Raw genomic sequence first — 18022 nt, 5'->3', positions numbered from 1 at the left:
TCTCTTGCCAACTCTAGTCTTCTACCTCAGCCTGACGATCATCTGCAACACCTGCAGCGCCTTACGCTCTGATACCAATTTGTAAGAATCGATTAGGCACGGAGATCGAGGCAGACAATCGTTACGTGCAGTGAGAGAGACAAAGAGAGTGCGAGAGAGCAAAGTAGAGGGTAAACACGTTTTTTGGTACAATGACGAGTGTACCACTTTAGGTTTATATATATATATATATATATATATATATATATATATATATATATATATATGAAAGTACAATATATATATATATATATATATATATGAAAGTACAATATGCTAAGGGTGTATTCACACCCATGCACATATAAAAGGCACGATGGCCCTTTATTCCCAACAGATGCGCCGAGTACGATCACGAGCCGCATAGCAATTGAGAAGGTGACTCCAACGCTCTGACGCGAGCCGGAAGTGTTGCAACTAAGAGTGAAACTCAAAAAGCAATCCCTGCATCAACTCAACATTGGCTGTGGCATTGTGGGCTCTCCATTGACTGATGTAATCAAGGTGAGCTAGTCGAGGATCCAACATAGGCTCTAGACCAATGACGAGATCCCAAAGACCCTGAGACTCAAGCACTTGTTGCATGAAATTAGACCAAGTGGTGAAATTTGACTCGTTACAACGTGTCTTATCCGTGAAGGCATTCTTGGCCGTTGCAACAGGAGTGGTAGTGCTTGGAGATGGATAGTGTGAAAAAGTGTAGTGTGGGTAGAATGGGGGAGACAATAACTTTCTCCCTGACATTTTTCCTTTTTACTCCATGTCATTTTGATACACGGTTTGTCCAATATTAATTTTCCGGTTTTTCAAGACTTTCTCGTGCGTCTTTTTGACCTTTTTCCATGTGAACCTGCCCTATTTGCATCGGAATTCCAATTTGATTTGACAGCCGTGTCCCTTATGCCTTCCCCCACCTTTTTCCTTTTTCCTCCCCCCTCTTTCGACTTCTGGATTTTTTAATTATTAATTTTTCAATGTGTTTTGTATGTTAAGTCACATGCCATAAGCAAAGAAACAAACTCAATGCATCAAAGATCTAGCAAAACTGAAGAGCTTGATACCATATCAAAATGACAACATTTGGAAGTGGAACACAAGATCAACAAGTATAGAGATGAAACAGAAAACATATGAAAGCATAAATAAAATATGAGAGCGATGGGACTAAATCCACTAGTGCACAACCAAAGCGAGTACACCAACCATCACCATAACAAGGAGGAAGCAAGAAGACAAAAACCTCTCTCTATATCCAAGAGCAAGGATCTCACACCTAAGGATGCCCACAGGTCCTCTGATGTGCCTGCGCCTAGGGTCGAAGCCCATGGTGGTGGCCTCGAGCACGAACGTGGCCCAAGAGTCTCTATATCCAAGAGCAAGGACCTCACGCCTAAGGATGACCACAATGGAATGCAAAAGTACAGGTGATCCCACAAAGGGGAAAGGGCACAAATATATAGGCACAACCCAAGTGTGGATGCCACATAAGAGGAATGCAAGTGGCATTGACTATTGAGACACCATGCAAGATTTGGTATTGTATGTTGGCTTCTAGCCAAGGATATATCAAATAGATGATTTTAATTTTTAGTACCCAGTCCGAAAATGGAGAGATAAAAGAGGAAGATTGACTAGGATTTGAGCAATGGAATGAACGCTACTGTGGACCACACTCTTGAAACCAAAGGTAGAATTCAAGCTATGTATTGATGTGCATCGCACAGAATTTCTCTTATTGTGTCCAAATAACACCACTATCTATCCCATTTGGCTTGTTGTTGCTCAATAAAATGTTGGACATGGAAACCAAACGAATGGGCTCAATATAAAAGAGTGAAGATACCAAAGGCTGCATGTGAAAAGGTATAGTCAAGCTTAACATCTTCATAAAGTAGATGTTAAGCTATGAAAACTAGAGTTGAAATTAATCATCAATTATTGGCCATTTTTCCACTCTAGTACATCCCCAAAGCAAAAACATAGGAAGTTTTGACTAGAAACTTGGCTTAGATAGTTCTTTTGAAGGAACCAAGGGACAATCTACTCTTCATCCCACATTTAACAAACTTTTAGCACCTCCATCCTTGTTTCTGCTACTTGTCTTAACATCCCACAACCCCTCCAAAAGATACACGCTTTGTATACTGTCCAGGCAACCTTTGCTGCCTGGTGAATATATTCAGCTTGTCCACACTGACACGCTACTACCAAAGCCAGGTGTAGGCTTTCCCCCACTGCTCCTAACAAATCCGCACTGCTGCCGTACCATCAGTATTGCTGCCTGCCTTCTAAAACAGCCCCTATTGTTCCACAAAAGCTACAAACTGCTTGCTGTCTTAGACTGCCAACTGCTATTGGTGTTGTCACACATAGGGACTGCTGCCCATCACATCATCATTCCATGCCCGACTAATGAATTTTGTAGCCTTGATTGCTGCACAACTGATCAACACCCAAAACGTAGGTTTCTGAGGCAGCCCAGCACTGAGTACTGGTTTGCGACTCTCTTCTGGATCCATTCAATTATGACACAATCATCCTGCTCATTCATGGCATCAACTCCTTCAGTACTCCGCAGCCTTGGACCCCGAGTCATGGAGGCCTACATAGGCTTCTCCTACTGTGAGTCTATGCCTCCACTTTGGCTACATTGCAGTTGACCCCCTCCACTCTTTAAGCATTCATTCCTTGCACGTCCTTGTGCAGTCATTTTCATTTGTTTCTTTGAGCATGCATTTGTTTGTTAGTGTCAGTTGTACATATTGTGCATTCTGTTAGTCCTAGTGTTCCCACTTGAAGTTTAAGGTGTTAGAGCCTCACATAAAATGCATTGGGTGTTTCCAAATTAAATGAATGACAGACTACAAGTATACTAGACCGTCATTAGTTGCATAATAGAGTCCAATATAGCAAAAGCATATGGCTAGCGCAACTGCAAAATGTTAAAAGTACAAAGTTCCAACAATCCTGTCCCATTGACTAACTTCACCTTTTATAAGTTATATGGTTTTACTGTTAATGTGAACTTTCATGTTTCTTGACATTGTAGATGCAGCCTATCTATAAGCTTCAAATGAGTACTTTTGGCAACTTGGTAATCTTTAACAAGTGGGTGTCTTCAAAACCACATAGAAATGTAGGGCATGGTCATTTTGGTATATTACATAAGAGAAATAAAGAGACATGTCCAAGATAACACAAAGGTCTGCCTCTTGTTTCACTTTCAGCATACAATGGCCAATGAAAGGATTTCTTACTCTAGTGATGTTGCAGACCCTCATAGGCCCCTAGCCAAAGAGTGACAAAGTGCAAGGTAGAGAGAGAGCATGTTGATGCTCATTTGTTTTTTGGTGGATATAATGTGTGTCCTTAAGCTTTACATGGTTGGCACAAATTATAGAATTCTACTATAGAGAGGATCCCTAGACAGCAATATTGGAATGTATGATCATTGCAAGTAAAAATCTTGGATTTTGTCCAGCACCAAGGGGCTTGAAAGGAATGCTTGTGCTCTAGCAAAGAAATCTACTTGTCACAACCAGCTTTTCTACTTTACGGTATAATCATCAAGGCACATCCAATTGTAATCATGTTGGAGCATCCATGGTGCATTGTAGGTAGTCTTGAATGCTTGTTTTGCATGTTCATGAGTGCTCAAGGCCTAAATTATGGCTGGCTGCTTTATTGTTCAATTTATCGTTAGAGCCAGCCTACCTTTTGTAGGTCATCTCACCTTTTGTCCATATAGAAGGATATGCGTACAGTTATACCTGCAGAATACTGGTGTGGAGGAAGGAAGCATATGGAGTATGAACCCTTAATGTACAAATGCACCCATTTGTTTTCCATTTAGCAGTTTATGGGAATTGACTCCTCCATTATTCCAATATGTATTGTACTTTTCAAAAGGATCCATAAACAGCTGAAACCGATAAAAGAAAGACCAAATAGCTATTTGAGAAGGAGATTGCTGAAAATCCCATGAGAATTCCACATACAAGAAAGGGACGTTCGAGAATGGCCCTCAAGCAAAGAATGTCGAATGCAAGCGTAAATCCCATAATCCACAACAAAAAGTTGAGCGTAGGCATCACTGCCAATCCAACTGCGATACTGGTCATAAGTAATGTATTTCCAAATTGATGGATGCTTGCTTTGATTTCCACATGAGATGCATTAGACCCGTACTATGCCACACAAGAATGGATTATTGAAAAGATAAATTCATCACAAACATTCGAAAGATGGAGTTTGCAAACTGCATGTAACAAGGGAAGTTAGTTATACCTAGTTACATATGACTTGTTTGTTGATAGAGCAATTACAAGGAAGAATCGATCAAGGGTTATGAATGACATAATCGTAAAAAGAATGACATTAAAGAATTGTGTATACAAGTGCTAGGTTAAAGCATAGTCAAGGGTTACCAATAGCATAATTGCTAAAAGAATATCACATCAAGAATCATAGACAATAAGTCCTAGTTTAAAGTTTAGATAATTCAAAGGTACTTAGCCTAAGAACCCAAATATTAGGAAAAACGAGACTCTAGCCCAATGCAAGGCCTGTTGGAGTCTAGTTACTTGAGATCATCTAGCACTTATCTTATCAAGTACTTACACGTTATACCTATAACATGCTTGATATATGAAAATAATTTCATGTTTGCTTCATGGCTTGACTAGGAGCTAGTATAAGAAATTAATCATAAGAATTAAAACTAAGATGTCATGAGATTCGTCGAATAGCTACGACTTTCACCAATCCAATTCAAGATTGGGTTATCGATCGATGTAAGTGATCTATAGAACTTATGTCGCATACAGTGTTTAAACCCTTAACATATGCCTTAGCCGAAAGAAGAGAGTGTTAAGTAAATTTTACATAGAATCGCTCTTTGATCCCAAGGGGAAGAGCAAATATGCGATGGAAAGGTTATCGCAACTATTTTTACAATGTTGAAAAAAAAGAGCATTGTTTTTGTTGGATTGATCAAACAATGTCCTAAACGCTTTTACGTTTAACTGATTGTTGAAATGTTGTCTGGATGATTATTCCAAGTGCTTGTGATTGATGGTAAATGCATAGCAAGGGCCTGTGATGACAAGTTGCCATGGGGATAAAGAAATGTTTCATGGGCCGAAAGTCGAGTGGTGAAAAGGTCAACCACGGAAATGGTGTTTTACTCCTAGGCACCTTGTGGGTCAGGTGAAGCTCTGAACACCCCTTGCCTAGTCTGAAACGAGGTTGAAGATTGCCGTGAGCCCAACGTTTGTGGCGTTGAAAAATCCTATTTAAGATAATGGATGGAATTTGTAATGCCATGTGATTTGGACCAAGTACTTCTGCAGGGCAGAAGGGGTTATATAATTTTTCCTGTATGGACAAGAGACAAAGATTAACTGAAAAATAAGTTAAGGAACTTGTTTGTCAAAAGGACTGCTTGCTCCGTTTTCGTGTCTGTGCTATAAATTACGCGAACAAACCCTGTCACCTAAAAGGCTAAATTAAGAAAGCTGATTTTAAATGTTACACATAAATATAATAAATGGACCGCTAAAAACGTGCTTGGATAGCCGATAGACAAACACATTACACAAATCCTTAAAAGGGCTGCGCCAGTATCAAACTAGTCACCATCAACCAATGTCTACGACTCCCTTATTGATTCTATTGGTGACAACAAGATCACATAAATAAGCTCCACTACATGGCATTAACAATGCTTCAACATCTGTATGTCATTTGTCATTGGTGATGATGAACAGAAAGGGAATAGTAGTACAATGCTCCAAATACATCCCAATTTGATATTGGACAAACAACCAAAGAGCATAGAACAATCCATCCACAAAAAAAAAAAACAACAGAAAACCTTCACAAAAACAGTCCACACACACCCAGCAGCAACCCAATAACTACGAATTGCATGGGCTAACAACATAGATGCAATCGTAGCTTTTCAGAGCCCTATCATTTATACTACAAAACTACAAGTAGGACGCTTAAATTTTAACAAACTCCCCTAGGACGATAAGATGCTGACCTCCTTTAGTTCCTTCCTTATCTCGTCAACTGCTCGCCGAACCTCGTTTCTCATAGCATCAAGAAAATTAGATGTACCAGCATCTCCCATTGGAGGATCAGTTCGTAAAGACTGTCATACCACATGGGAAACTAGGTTGATTGGGTGAGTAGAAATCGACAAGACTTTATAGTTGCAAAAGTTACCTTCATTTGAGCATATACAGCTTTGATTGTTTTTTCCTCGACCAAGTCTTCATTGTCATCTTGCTTAGGCCTGTTGTAGAAATCCCTAAACTTTTGCCCCATATAAACAGAATGTCAGAAACTACAAAAGACAGTTGTACAGTTGACTACATTAAAAGCAGAGTATGTGAAAACACTCCAATGGCCTGGAAGAAGCTACATGAAAAAGATTACATAACAAGGAGCACTTCCAGACCAGACAAGCACCTTCATCAGATCAGAAGATTAGACCTAACAAGAGAGGCATGTGCAAACTGCCAAAACACAGCTCCAGTAAATCTGAGAGGGCGGAAGCTTCAGTAGTTCCTAATCTCAACATAAACAGACTAACCAGATCATTGTCCTTTCGTGCAGCAATATCCAAACTGCTTGTTGTTCTCCTCAGGTTGTTATTGGCATTTGCCACCCAAAAATTAGAACTTTCATTATCTGAATCAGCAGATCTACCACCATGCCGAGGATAAACTGAAAAGCATTCCATGTCACTCTGCAATCAACAGAGTGACACACACAGTTAACTAAGTATCTGCAACTATCTCTGTGCTAGAACTTTGGTTCACCAATAAATAAATCCTCAAATGAATTTGAAATGAGTTCTTGCATTCTTAAAATATCAAACAATTTGCTGTTAAAGTCTGTAAGGAAGTCTTTTTTTCCTTGAACTATTGACAAACCCAATTGACAATGCAACAACTGTATTATTTTGCAATTAAACTACATAGTCAATATGTATAAGTTCCTTTTTCCAGGCTAAAATCCAGATTACTCTTCTTCTTAAGAACCAGCCTGATACTAGAAGCATCCAAAAACGAGATCATACTATGCCACACTTTAGATACATGATACATCTCATGATCTCAAATGACAGCACACATGATGTGTCAAATGCGTTGCTGGGAGCAGTGATACACAGAGGTGACAGCCAGAGTCCTATGCTCTTGGATGATGACTATGGAAGAAACCAGACTTTTTTACATATTTCCCATTGGATAAACGCATGCAGGCATAGAAGTATGATTGGAGTATGTTTCAACCCCCATGATTGAACCATATCTAACCAATGCACATAATAACCAAACAACATGTTTGGCCTTGACTTGGAAGACAATTTGGCCTAGACAATTTAATTATTGGCTAGTAAATTTAATTTCCTAAGCACTACAATAATTATTAAATTAATTTTCAAATTTAATATTCTAAAAATTAATTCAATAAGTTAGATAATGCTGGAAAATGGGATATAGAATTAGAAGGCAGCCACTTAGCAAAACTTTGGAGGTGTAGATTTTAACTCAAATGATTTTCCCACTTGCATGGCAAGTTTAGCTAAGTGGCAGCCTTCTAATCCTATATCCCATTTCCAGCTCAACCACTTCCAACAAAATCAACCATTGGAGGTGTAAATTTTAACTAATCTTTGCTGTAAACCCTAATTTTTAGCAAAAATCAAGTTTTAACAACCAACTTGGGATATGTGCTCAAAATTAAAGAGACTTGAATTCTAGCAGTTGAAATGGAAGAATTTCAAGGAGATTCAAGAGATCAGCCAACCGATTTCAATTTGGGGCTAAATTTGTCTTGCAAGGAGCAAGGTAAAGGCTGATTCCCCCAAGCTATCCATTGTCCAAGAATTAAGAGGTAAAGTGTGCATTTCAATTTTTATGAATTGATTACTTGCTGTAATTACTCTTAAACCAGATTGTTACCACTCTATTCGAGGAGAAAGTTTGACTTCAGGGTTCCATTGCTAGTACACCATCAAATCGCTTGACTTGGTGGGCCCAAGGCACTTGATTGAAGGTCAAAAGTTTTGCTCAAGTGTTGAAATTGTGTTTAGTTGAGCATTTACAACAAGTATGCCATCTTACAATGAGATAGGATTGAGCAATGATGATGAATCTCATTCTGAAAATGCACATAATAAAGGGAAAAATACAATGCCTAATCTTGGAACAAGCTTACTGCTTGAATAGCGAAAATGTGGTTGTTGACCAAGAAGCGGGTCCTTCAAGGCCACAAGACGCAAATGACCAGAAAGGAGATGATGAATATGATGATCAATTCAAGGCTCAATTAAAGGCAGCAGCTGACATCTTTGTTCAATTGGCTAAAGATCCACGGTTGAGAGATTTTTGAATTCTCCTAAAAAGGACAACAAGGGCAAGAAGAAGAGGTCATCTTTAAAAGCCTTTGGGCGGCAAGAAGTCTCCAAAGGATAACCACCGTAGCCTAAAGATGCACCTAACATTGGGGATAAGCAAAAGCAAATGGTACCAATGGGATTGGATACCCAAATGCAAGGCCATCTTGATAGTGCCAATCCAATGGGTTTCGAACAACCAAGCATACATGCAATGATGGGGCAGCCAAGATACTTTGGTGATGGCACTATTTTTCATGCTATGGTGGGTCAAGGACCACATATTAAAATATATGGAGTGCAAGGCCCAATGTATCTGAGTATGGCTCGTAATATGCATAACCCCATATATGGCGGCATTGGCATGATGTCTAGGGCACAAAGTGGCATGTTTGATAATAAATTTGCAACCCCAAGTGCTTATGGGACTCAAGAAATGAGTGCTACTCATGCAAATACTTCTTTTGGTGTTAGTCATGATGCAAATACAGCAAATGCACCTTTTTTGCAACAACCAATGTATAACAACTTGACTCCCAAAGGGGTAGCAAAAGACTATGATGAGAGGTGAAAAAACGGTGAAGTTTGAGCCTTCAGTGGTACACAAGATAGGCTGCTAAAAGCCTCGACTTTTATTCAGCAATTTGATACAACCTATTTAAGGAGAAACTTCACCAAATTCTCTAAGATTTGGAAGGCAACCACTTTCTTAAAGGGGAATGCATTGCAGTGGTGGTCCACTCTCTTATTGCAAGGTAGAGCACCATCAACAATTCAAGCAAATATTTGCATTGAATTGGTTGACCAAAACATTTGAGATGGACATCATGACACCTTGGAACAAGCTTGATGCAACAAAATGCGAGAACTTGGAACACTGTAATAAGAAGTTTTGGGGTGCCTTGAGGCTTGCTGCCAATAACTTCTTATCGTTCAATTTCTCTTTATGAGCAAGTGGAAAAGTATGTATATGGCCTTGCCTAAGGGATCAAGGATTTTTGCATTAAATCCACCATGTCTAGCATGTCTCGGCTCATAAAGACTGCTGCTACAACTGATGCATTGCTGCATGGTAGAGATTCCAGCTTCTAAGAAAGTGGAAAGAAGCCAAATAGGTTGTCAAAGGTCAAGCAAAGGGGAAATTTTGAAAATCAGCTTGAAAGAGGTCAAAACAGCAAGGAAAGGGCTGGAAATTAGTTGCACAACATAGGGAATTAAGGGTTACAAATAAATGCTTTGTTTGTTGTGAACAAGAGGGTCACATAGCTAAGGACTTTCCCAATAGGCAACAAGCTAGAAAAAACCAAAGTTGGATTGATGCTAGATGTTATTAGTGGTCAATCCAATGATGATGCTACTGAGTTATGCAAAGCATGTAGCAAAATCAAAGATCAACATGTTTTAATTTTCCTTGATAATGGAGTATGAGACAATTGTACCTCTACAAACATGGCAACCCATCTAGACATTAAAGAAGATGAGATAGGACCCATGGGAGAAGTTGGTATGGCATGCAATCATGTAGAGCCTGTCAAAGCGCTCATTGGAAAGCTTCATTTGCACATTGAGAGATATTTAGGCAGTGAAGATTTCTTTATTGCTCCGCTTAAGGACGCTTAAGAATTGCGATGTCTTGCTTGGTACGCCTCGGTGCCATCATCTGCATGTAGTGATTGATACATATCCTAAAGTGATCACTATTCAACTTAAGGGCAAGGCCCATACTTTGAATATTAAGTTAAAAGGAGAGTCTGTCCCAACTACATTGGCTGCTGCTAAATCCAAAGTAAATCACCTTTCAACGTACTTGGTTTTTACTAAGGATAAGGTTGATAATGAAAACGTTAGAAATATATCAAAGTTAGAAAAGGATCGCATTTCATTTCTGAAAATGTATATTGATTGCTTCTCTCAATCACTTCTAGGGCAACTACCACTTGAAAGGCCAAAAGATCGTGACATAGATCTTATCCTTGGAAGTGGCCCACCTAATAAGCCACCCTACAAGGTAAGTCTAGCAAAAGGAGATAATGAGTTAAGTTAATGAGCTATTGGAAAAAGGGCTGATTTAGCCCAACTCATCTCCTTTTTATTCTCCAATGCCTTTGGTGCAAAAAAAAAAGGTTCATAGCATACATACATTGACTATCATGTTTTGAATCAAATCACGATAAAGAATTGGTTTTCGATCCCTCGGACTAATAATGTTATGGATAGATTGCAAGGGGCAGCCATATTCAACCATATAGATTTGAAAAGTGGGTATTATCAAATTCGCATTAGACCAAAGGACGTGCCAAAGAGAGCTTTCAAGTCATCTTTTGGGTTGTATAGGTTTATTGTTAAGCAATGCTCCTGCCACTTTTAATCGAATGATGGATCGCATCTTTAAGCCACATAGGGGATTTATGAGCACCTTCTTTGATGACATGATTGTCTAGACAAAGCATAGAAAGCATTTGGATGTATTCAATGAGCCGTAAGCATAGACTCGTCATTAATGACAAATAGTTAACGTTTCTTGCATGAGATCCACTTTTCCAAGGGTCCAGAGCATTACCTTATGCTCAAGGGGAAGGCAATACTTCCACTTCTTCAATGATAGACAGCTCTCATGTATAGTGGATCTCAGATACATTCAGTGTACATCCAGGATATTATGTTGACACATGCTAATGGAAAACGCGTTCTATAGGCCCTTGGTAACAATTTTAGATTCTTTATGAGTCTTTTGTTATGGTTTATACTAGCCAAAAATTTCCAACAAGTATTTGGTATTAGCATGGCTAAGCAATAGTGACCAACGTTGTTTACAGTATGATGCCCTTTTGGAAAATCCCAATGCAATATATTTTTGCTTTAGCACATTGCAGTGCGATCAAGGACGATTGTAAGGATTTCAAGGGGATGGTCTGTCGTGAGGACAGGAAATTTTATTGCTTTACTTAGCATCTAATTAAGAATTAATCAAATGTGCAATTGTGACTTGCACATGTGAGGTGCAAATTAATTACAATGTGAACTCAAAACCCTGAGATATCAATTTTGGTACCAAAGGCAAAAGTTATAATAACTTATGTCTGACAAGTACTAGGTGGTGTCTTGTAGCAAATTTGGGCCTAGGTCAATCTATTGACCACTAATATCAGTGGTGACATTAGAGACTAGGCATTAATTAATTAATTAATACCAATCTAGGGTCAATAACTTACTTAGGGATATTTGGAAGCCAAATTGGCCTAGCCAATTTAATTGTTTACTAGTAAAATTAATTTTCCAAGCACTAGAATAAATATTAAATTAATTTTTAAATTTAACATTTTAAAAATTAATTTAATAAGTTGGATAATGCTGAAAAATAAGATTAGAAGGCTCTGTCACTCGGCAAAACTTGCTCATACAAGTGGAAAAGACATTTCTAAGGCTATGGAGGGGAGAGAGAGAGAGAGAGAGAGAGAGAGAGAGGGAGAAGGTTGTCATTGCTACTACCATAATTATCAACCAATAGAAGACCCTCCAAGAGCTAGAGACATGCTGAATAGAGTCTACAATAATAGTTGACAATAGTTTGAGAGTTGCTTCGACCAAACAACATCATATTCAAGGTGTTTCATCAATGGAGACTGCTTTCATGGCTGTCAACATTTTCTCACAATAGAAGTGAGAATTTTCTCTCTTTAGCATTCTCTCTCATCCTCCAACTATTATCATGCTTTCTCGGCAATTTCCAATAAAATCAACCACTGGAGGTAGAGATTTTGACTTATCTCTTCTATACATCTAATTTATAGACAGAAGTTAGGGTTTGACAACCACCTCAAGTTGCTCAAAATTGAAGGCCTAAGACTTAAATTCAAGAGGTCAGCCAACAAATTTCAATTTGAGGCTAAATTTATCTCACAAGGAGTAGAGTGAAAGTCATTTTTTCAATCAAACCAAGGGGCAAATTTGTTTGAAGGCCGGTTGTTCATTAATGACAGCAAGTAGCACTTGAATTAGTGGAGGAGATCAATAAATATCAGTTGTACTCCATCCATTTCCAATAAAAGATAAAAGAAATACAAAAAGGGAGGCGGCAATTTTAGGGCCAACAAGCTATCCATTGTCCAAGAATTAAGAGGTAAAGAATGCATTTCAATTTATGTGAATTAATTACTTGCTATTATTACTGTTAAATCAGGTTGTTGCCACCCTATCTGAGGAGAAAGGCCAATTTCAATCACCTCCTACAAGACAACTTCAAAGATGTGGAAGAAGCTCCAGATGTTATACAAGGCTCCATTGACCATGCCTCTATGGTCAACTCCAACAAATGAAGTTCAAACCTAAAGATACTATCCAATCCTTATTCCTTTGTGTTACACAAGTACAAAATCAACTTCAACACATGCAACCCGCCCTTCCAAAGGCTCATTTGGTTGGGATTGTGCTCTATAAGAGCCCTCCGAAGTTTAACAAAGTTACCAATGTTGAGCTAAAAATGCATAAGCTTTACTTAAACAACCCCAAAATATGCTTAATTAAAGAAGAAACCTTGTTTATTTAAAAGAAACACGATCTTAGAGAGTTTCTGTGTCCCATAAGCACAAACCCACTTGGAAGGGCTCAAACTTTCTATAAATACGTATGCTACCCTCCATTCAGCCCTTAATCTCATTTTTGCAGATTTCAGGTGTTTCAGCTTACTCCCCACACCTTGTTCGCAGAGGACATCTCAACCAAAGCTATCCATTGCTGTCTCCATTAGTTGTGCCTGATTTCCAACCCTTTCCGTGCAATTTGGAGCTAATTCCAGCCAAACAACTGCTATTCCTGTGCAGACATGCTGTCATACAGCCTGCCACATTATCACAGCCATGTGTTCGCTTCTTGCAGGCTATCGCCCAGCTGCTACAGGTGTCGGCTGGCAGTTTTCTCTCTCCTCCAACAGTCACCACCTCCTACAAGCTGTCGCCAAGCTGTTCTACCTGCATCTGGCAGTTCTCTCTCCTACAAGCTGTCATGCCTACGCTTTTAGTCTTTCTCTCTCCTGCAAGCTATCCTACCTGCGTTTTTAGTCTTTCTCTCTCCTACAATCTGCGTTTTTGGTCTTTCTCTCTCCTCACTACTATCTGCATTAGATACAACTTCTCACTGCTACATTTGCTGGTGTTCGACATCTGAAGGCTGCCTTTCTGCGATTTGGGATCCGTTCAAAGTAGGACACTCTCCAACTCATTACCCCTGCGTTGATCCTTGAGATACAAGAGTTTGAGCTTCAATATTCATTCACTGCATAGTGTGTTTGTTGCATGAGCATCGTATATTCAATAGTCATATCACTTCATTCATTCACTGTGTTCATTGTCTCTAAGTTACCCTAGCCCTAACTATATTCTTTTATCAGTCTGTACTTTGTCATATGGTTTCTGTTTATGTTTCTATATTAGGGTATTTCTTTACAAGGTATCAGAGCCTGGTACTGTCTGAGAAACCTAGGCCTTTGATCTAAAAGCTCTACACAAGAAGCAAGAACAACAATAGATTCAAATGACTTCGAACACAACAACACCGATTCAGTCTCCAGAACCAACTATACTGAGAACCGAGCAAGAGTGGGCCGATCAGCTTGCTCCACAAAGTTCCAACATGGTGGAAGACACTTCTGATTACATGGAAGAAAAGCTAGGCAAGCTGACATCTAAAGAATACAAACTAATTATAGCTTATAGACAAAAGAAGATTGAGGGGCTTAATCGAAGGATTACCCTTCAAGAAAAGCTTCTAAATGAAGGTATGCATGAATTTCTCTCTTCAGATGTTACGCTTAAATCTGATGATTTTGCAAGGCCGTCGAGACCTCCATCAGGGATGGGCCCCCCTCTTGGAGAACAAGGCCCAGAGTATGTTTCTTTCTTTCATCCTCTTCCGTCCACTCCGGTACAAGGTACTTTAGATTCGTCTTTTGTTCCTTCTTTTACCTCTTCTGCTTTGCAATATTCTGGTAGAGATCATGTGGAAGAAAGAGTCCAGTCTGTTGACTACAGAAAAGGTCCTCTTGAGGACCAATTCTTATATGTTAACATACGTTGTGGGGATTATAAGAAAAAGTTAAGTACCTCTTCTTCTACCCTTCCTTTTTTTCAGTCTACTTCACAAAATCAGAATGAATTTGGTGTTCTTTTTTCTTCATTGCATGGTGTATCATCATCTTCACACTTTCATTTCCAATCATTAAATGTTAAAAATGAATAAAATGCATTTGCACCTCATACCCCACATTTTCAAAACCCACCCATCCCACCACATTATTCCGCTGCTTCTCCACTTCCATTCACACCATTTACATTTCCATTTCAGACAACTCATGTCGCACTGCATATCACACCGGAGGGTTATGGAAACATAAGCACATCCTTTAAGACCTTATCTTTCTCTCAATCGGGTGGTGTTCCACCTACTTCACACACATTTTCGAGATCATTGCAGCCTGGATATCCCCCCTAGTCTCTCTGGAGTGTGGATCAATTGACTCCACAGTTTGCCTCCATGGCTTTACCTAGTGGACCTTCTGGTCATACTGTTGTGCCCCAACCTCACTTTAGACAGGGCTTCAGCGTCCCAGTGCCTCCACCTACACCAACACTTTATGAAAGCATTCATGTTTCAGTGCTTCCGCGTCAATTGGCACTCATTGGATACTCACAATCTACTTCTGCCTACCCACCTCTACCCCCTCATTCTACCTATCAAACATATCCGCCTCCACCATCTTACCCCCCACCATCTTATCTTCCACATCCATCTTACCCCACCTACCCAACACCTCATGGTTCTAGCTCATCTTCTGTCAAGCATACATTTAATGACAAGACTTCTTTTAACGGGTCAAACTTTACCACTTGGTCGAACTTGATGAGACATGTCCTTGATTCCCAGAACCTATGGGATCTTGTGCAGGGGTTGAAACCCCAACCCGATCCCGTACTTGTCCCACACAAGGTTGTCCGCTCATGGAAGGCTAGGAATGCCTCCGCTATCGTCAAGTTGATGCAGGACTTATTGCATAAGTTTCATTCTCAACTTCAACATTTTGACTAAGCGTCTGAGCGATGGGCACACTTGACTAACCACTATGTGGCTCAGGATAGGACCCATCGTTTCAATCTTGACCATGAGCTCCAACTTTTCAAAATCACTAACCGGGATGACTTGAAAGTGAAGTTGGTTGAGTATCGGCATCTTCTTGCTGAATTCTCCACTACGAGACTTCCAATTCCTTTGACGATCAAGTCACATTGTTCCTAAATAAACTCCCCATGAAATACTTCAATTTTGTGAAAGATATAGTTTCAAAGCCTACCATGCCTACATTCTATGAATTAGAGTGTCAGTTGTTGTATTATGCACGGTTGTTCGATCAGTTTCAAATGAATTTCTCTTCAGAGGGGACTCTTGTGCTCATTCTCAGAAAGGGTAACAAGGGAAGGGAAAACAAAACCAGACCTCCACTCAAAATCTAAATCTAAATCCAAATCAAACGCAAAATCAATCCGGGAATCACAAGGAACATCCCAAACTCTCAAACCAGGGTGGCAAAATGTACCTAAAAGAATAGGTATTGTCAACATTGTCAAAAAGCTGGCCATTTTTAGGACGAGTGTCGATCAAGGCAAGAGGCACAGCACCAAAACCTAAGTCATAGACCCCCACCGCTCAATCGAACAACCCCCAGCAAGGGAGGCAAGGTGGGCAAGGGGCAGTTTAAAGGTCAGACTCATACTACCACCGCTCAACCATCTCAGTAGACAACGTTCTCAACTCCAGAGGGCTTGTCAGACTAGTCTGCAAAGGCCCACATCGTCTCCATAGAGACATCAGATGCGAGTCTCGTCCACATCTGTGAGTTGCCTCTTGACGAGGTTACCGTGGCCCACATCGTCTCCATAGAGACATCAGATGCGAGTCTCGTCCACATCTATGAGTTGCCTCTTGACGAGCTTACTGTAGAGGCCCACTCGTCACAGCCGAGCACCTCAGCTCCTGTTTGGATTATGGACAATGAAGCTACACATCATATGACTCCTACAGCGGACATTTTCCGTTCCTGAGCCCCTGCAACTGAGCGGATCTGCGTAGGAAACAACTCCTCGATCAAGATTCAAGCTCAACGTTGCGTCAGTTTTGCCACTAACGAGGGTCCGGATCTAACTTCACTCAACAATGTATATCATGTCCCTCAGCTTGGGGTGAACTTGTTATCTGTTCAATAGCTTTGTCGGTTGCGGCGAGCAATCTTATTTACAGTGACCACAGTCGAGGTCCTTGACTCTCAGACTGGTTTAGCGATTGCTCGGGGTGAGATATAGCCTAATGGCCTACACCACATGACACATTTTCTAACTGATCTGACAGCAGAGGGCTCTGTGTTCCATAGCTTCCAAGCCTTAGCCACATCTCGAGAGCCTACAAACAATGAGAGCTATTTTCATTTTCACTTACGACATCTTGGTTATGACTCTCTTTATGAGTTGTCACGCTCTATGCTATTCGCAGCAAAGCTTCCCTTCTCAGAATGGAGTTGTAGAGCGTAGGAATCGGACAATCATGGAAATGGCACGCTCTATGCTATTCGCAGCAAAGCTCCCTGAGCGCCTTTGGGTTGAGGCTGTCAACACTTCGATGTACATTCCTCAACCGGTGACTAACAGCGGCCCTTCCTCAAAAGACCCTGTATGAGGCATTTTTTGGTTCTCGGCCTGTTATTTCCCACTTCAGAGTCTTCGAGTGTCGTGCATACACACACGCGCCTAATAACAAGATAGAAAAGCTCACTCCTCGAGCTGATCTCCTTATTTTTGTGGGATATTCCTCAGAAGCGAAAGCCTATGGTTTGTTTGACCCTCGAACAAACAAGGTGATCGTTAGGTGACATGTCGTCTTTGACAAGAGGGATATCGTACAATCCACAAATACTTCCGCTCCCAAGCCCCCTCCGCGAGACCCGTTATCTCACTGGTATCAGCAGACGATGCGGGATTTGGAGATCCTACCGCCAAATTCCACTCCGAAGGGACCTAGAAGATCTGTGCGGCTTGCTACTTAAGCATCATTTGCGTCGCTGTTTACAGTTGATTATATAGCGCATCCTGAGTAGGATACATGGCAGGAGGCTCTTTAGCACCCTCCATGGCGAGAGGCCATGGAGAAGGCGCTAGAGAGTATCAACCAAAATGAGACTTGGACATTGGTGGATCGTCCAAGCCACAAGAAAGTCATTGGGACAAAGTAGATTTTTAGGACCAAGCTAAAAGCTGATGGGACTTTAGACAAGTACAAGGCTCACCCTGTCGTGCAAGGGTTTTGATAGAAGTATGGCATTGATTATGAAGAAACCTTTGCCCCTACTGCGCAGTTAACCTCCTTTCAGTTGCTACTCACGCTAGCCGCTCATCACAATTGGCTGATACATCAGATGGATATCAAGAATGCCTTCCTAAACGGTTTCTTGGGAAAGAAAGTTTATGTGGAGCAACCACCAAGCTTTCCTTCACGGAACCCTAGGGATAAGGTATTCCGCTTGCATAAAGCTCT

General features: G+C 40.4%; 1 protein-coding gene and 1 long non-coding RNA gene across 7 annotated transcripts in view; one reads left to right on the top strand and one right to left on the bottom strand.

Annotated features, from left to right (window-relative positions):
- Window positions 1-18022, top strand: part of LOC148025366 (uncharacterized) — a 107284-nt gene that overhangs the window by 38390 nt on the left and 50872 nt on the right. The window contains exons 4-5 of one of the 5 annotated variants that reach the window (XR_015693056.1): window positions 7818-7901; window positions 8008-8045. The exons of 3 other annotated variants lie outside the window; for them this stretch is intronic. This is a non-coding gene — a long non-coding RNA (uncharacterized LOC148025366). Of the gene's footprint in view, window positions 1-3088; window positions 3154-7817; window positions 7902-8007; window positions 8046-18022 lie in introns of those variants that run through there. One more of the 5 variants, XR_015693060.1, reaches the window with a different exon arrangement.
- Window positions 1-18022, bottom strand: part of LOC148025367 (uncharacterized) — a 66573-nt gene that overhangs the window by 39113 nt on the left and 9438 nt on the right. For both annotated transcript variants that reach the window (XM_087692428.1, XM_087692429.1), the window contains exons 3-5: window positions 6641-6796; window positions 6271-6360; window positions 6086-6196 (exon numbers count right to left, since the gene is read on the bottom strand). In XM_087692428.1, coding sequence (XP_087548554.1) covers window positions 6086-6196; window positions 6271-6360; window positions 6641-6796 — 357 coding nt within the window. The remainder of the gene's footprint in view (window positions 1-6085; window positions 6197-6270; window positions 6361-6640; window positions 6797-18022) is intronic.

This window comes from Lygodium microphyllum, chromosome 14 (genome assembly GCF_053477565.2).
Source record: "Lygodium microphyllum isolate KBCC chromosome 14, Lygodium_microphyllum_v1.1.10, whole genome shotgun sequence".
NCBI classification, from domain to species: domain Eukaryota; kingdom Viridiplantae; phylum Streptophyta; class Polypodiopsida; order Schizaeales; family Lygodiaceae; genus Lygodium; species Lygodium microphyllum.
The sequence above is the reverse complement of the archived record's forward strand: the minus strand, read 5'-3'. Positions and strand labels throughout refer to the sequence as shown.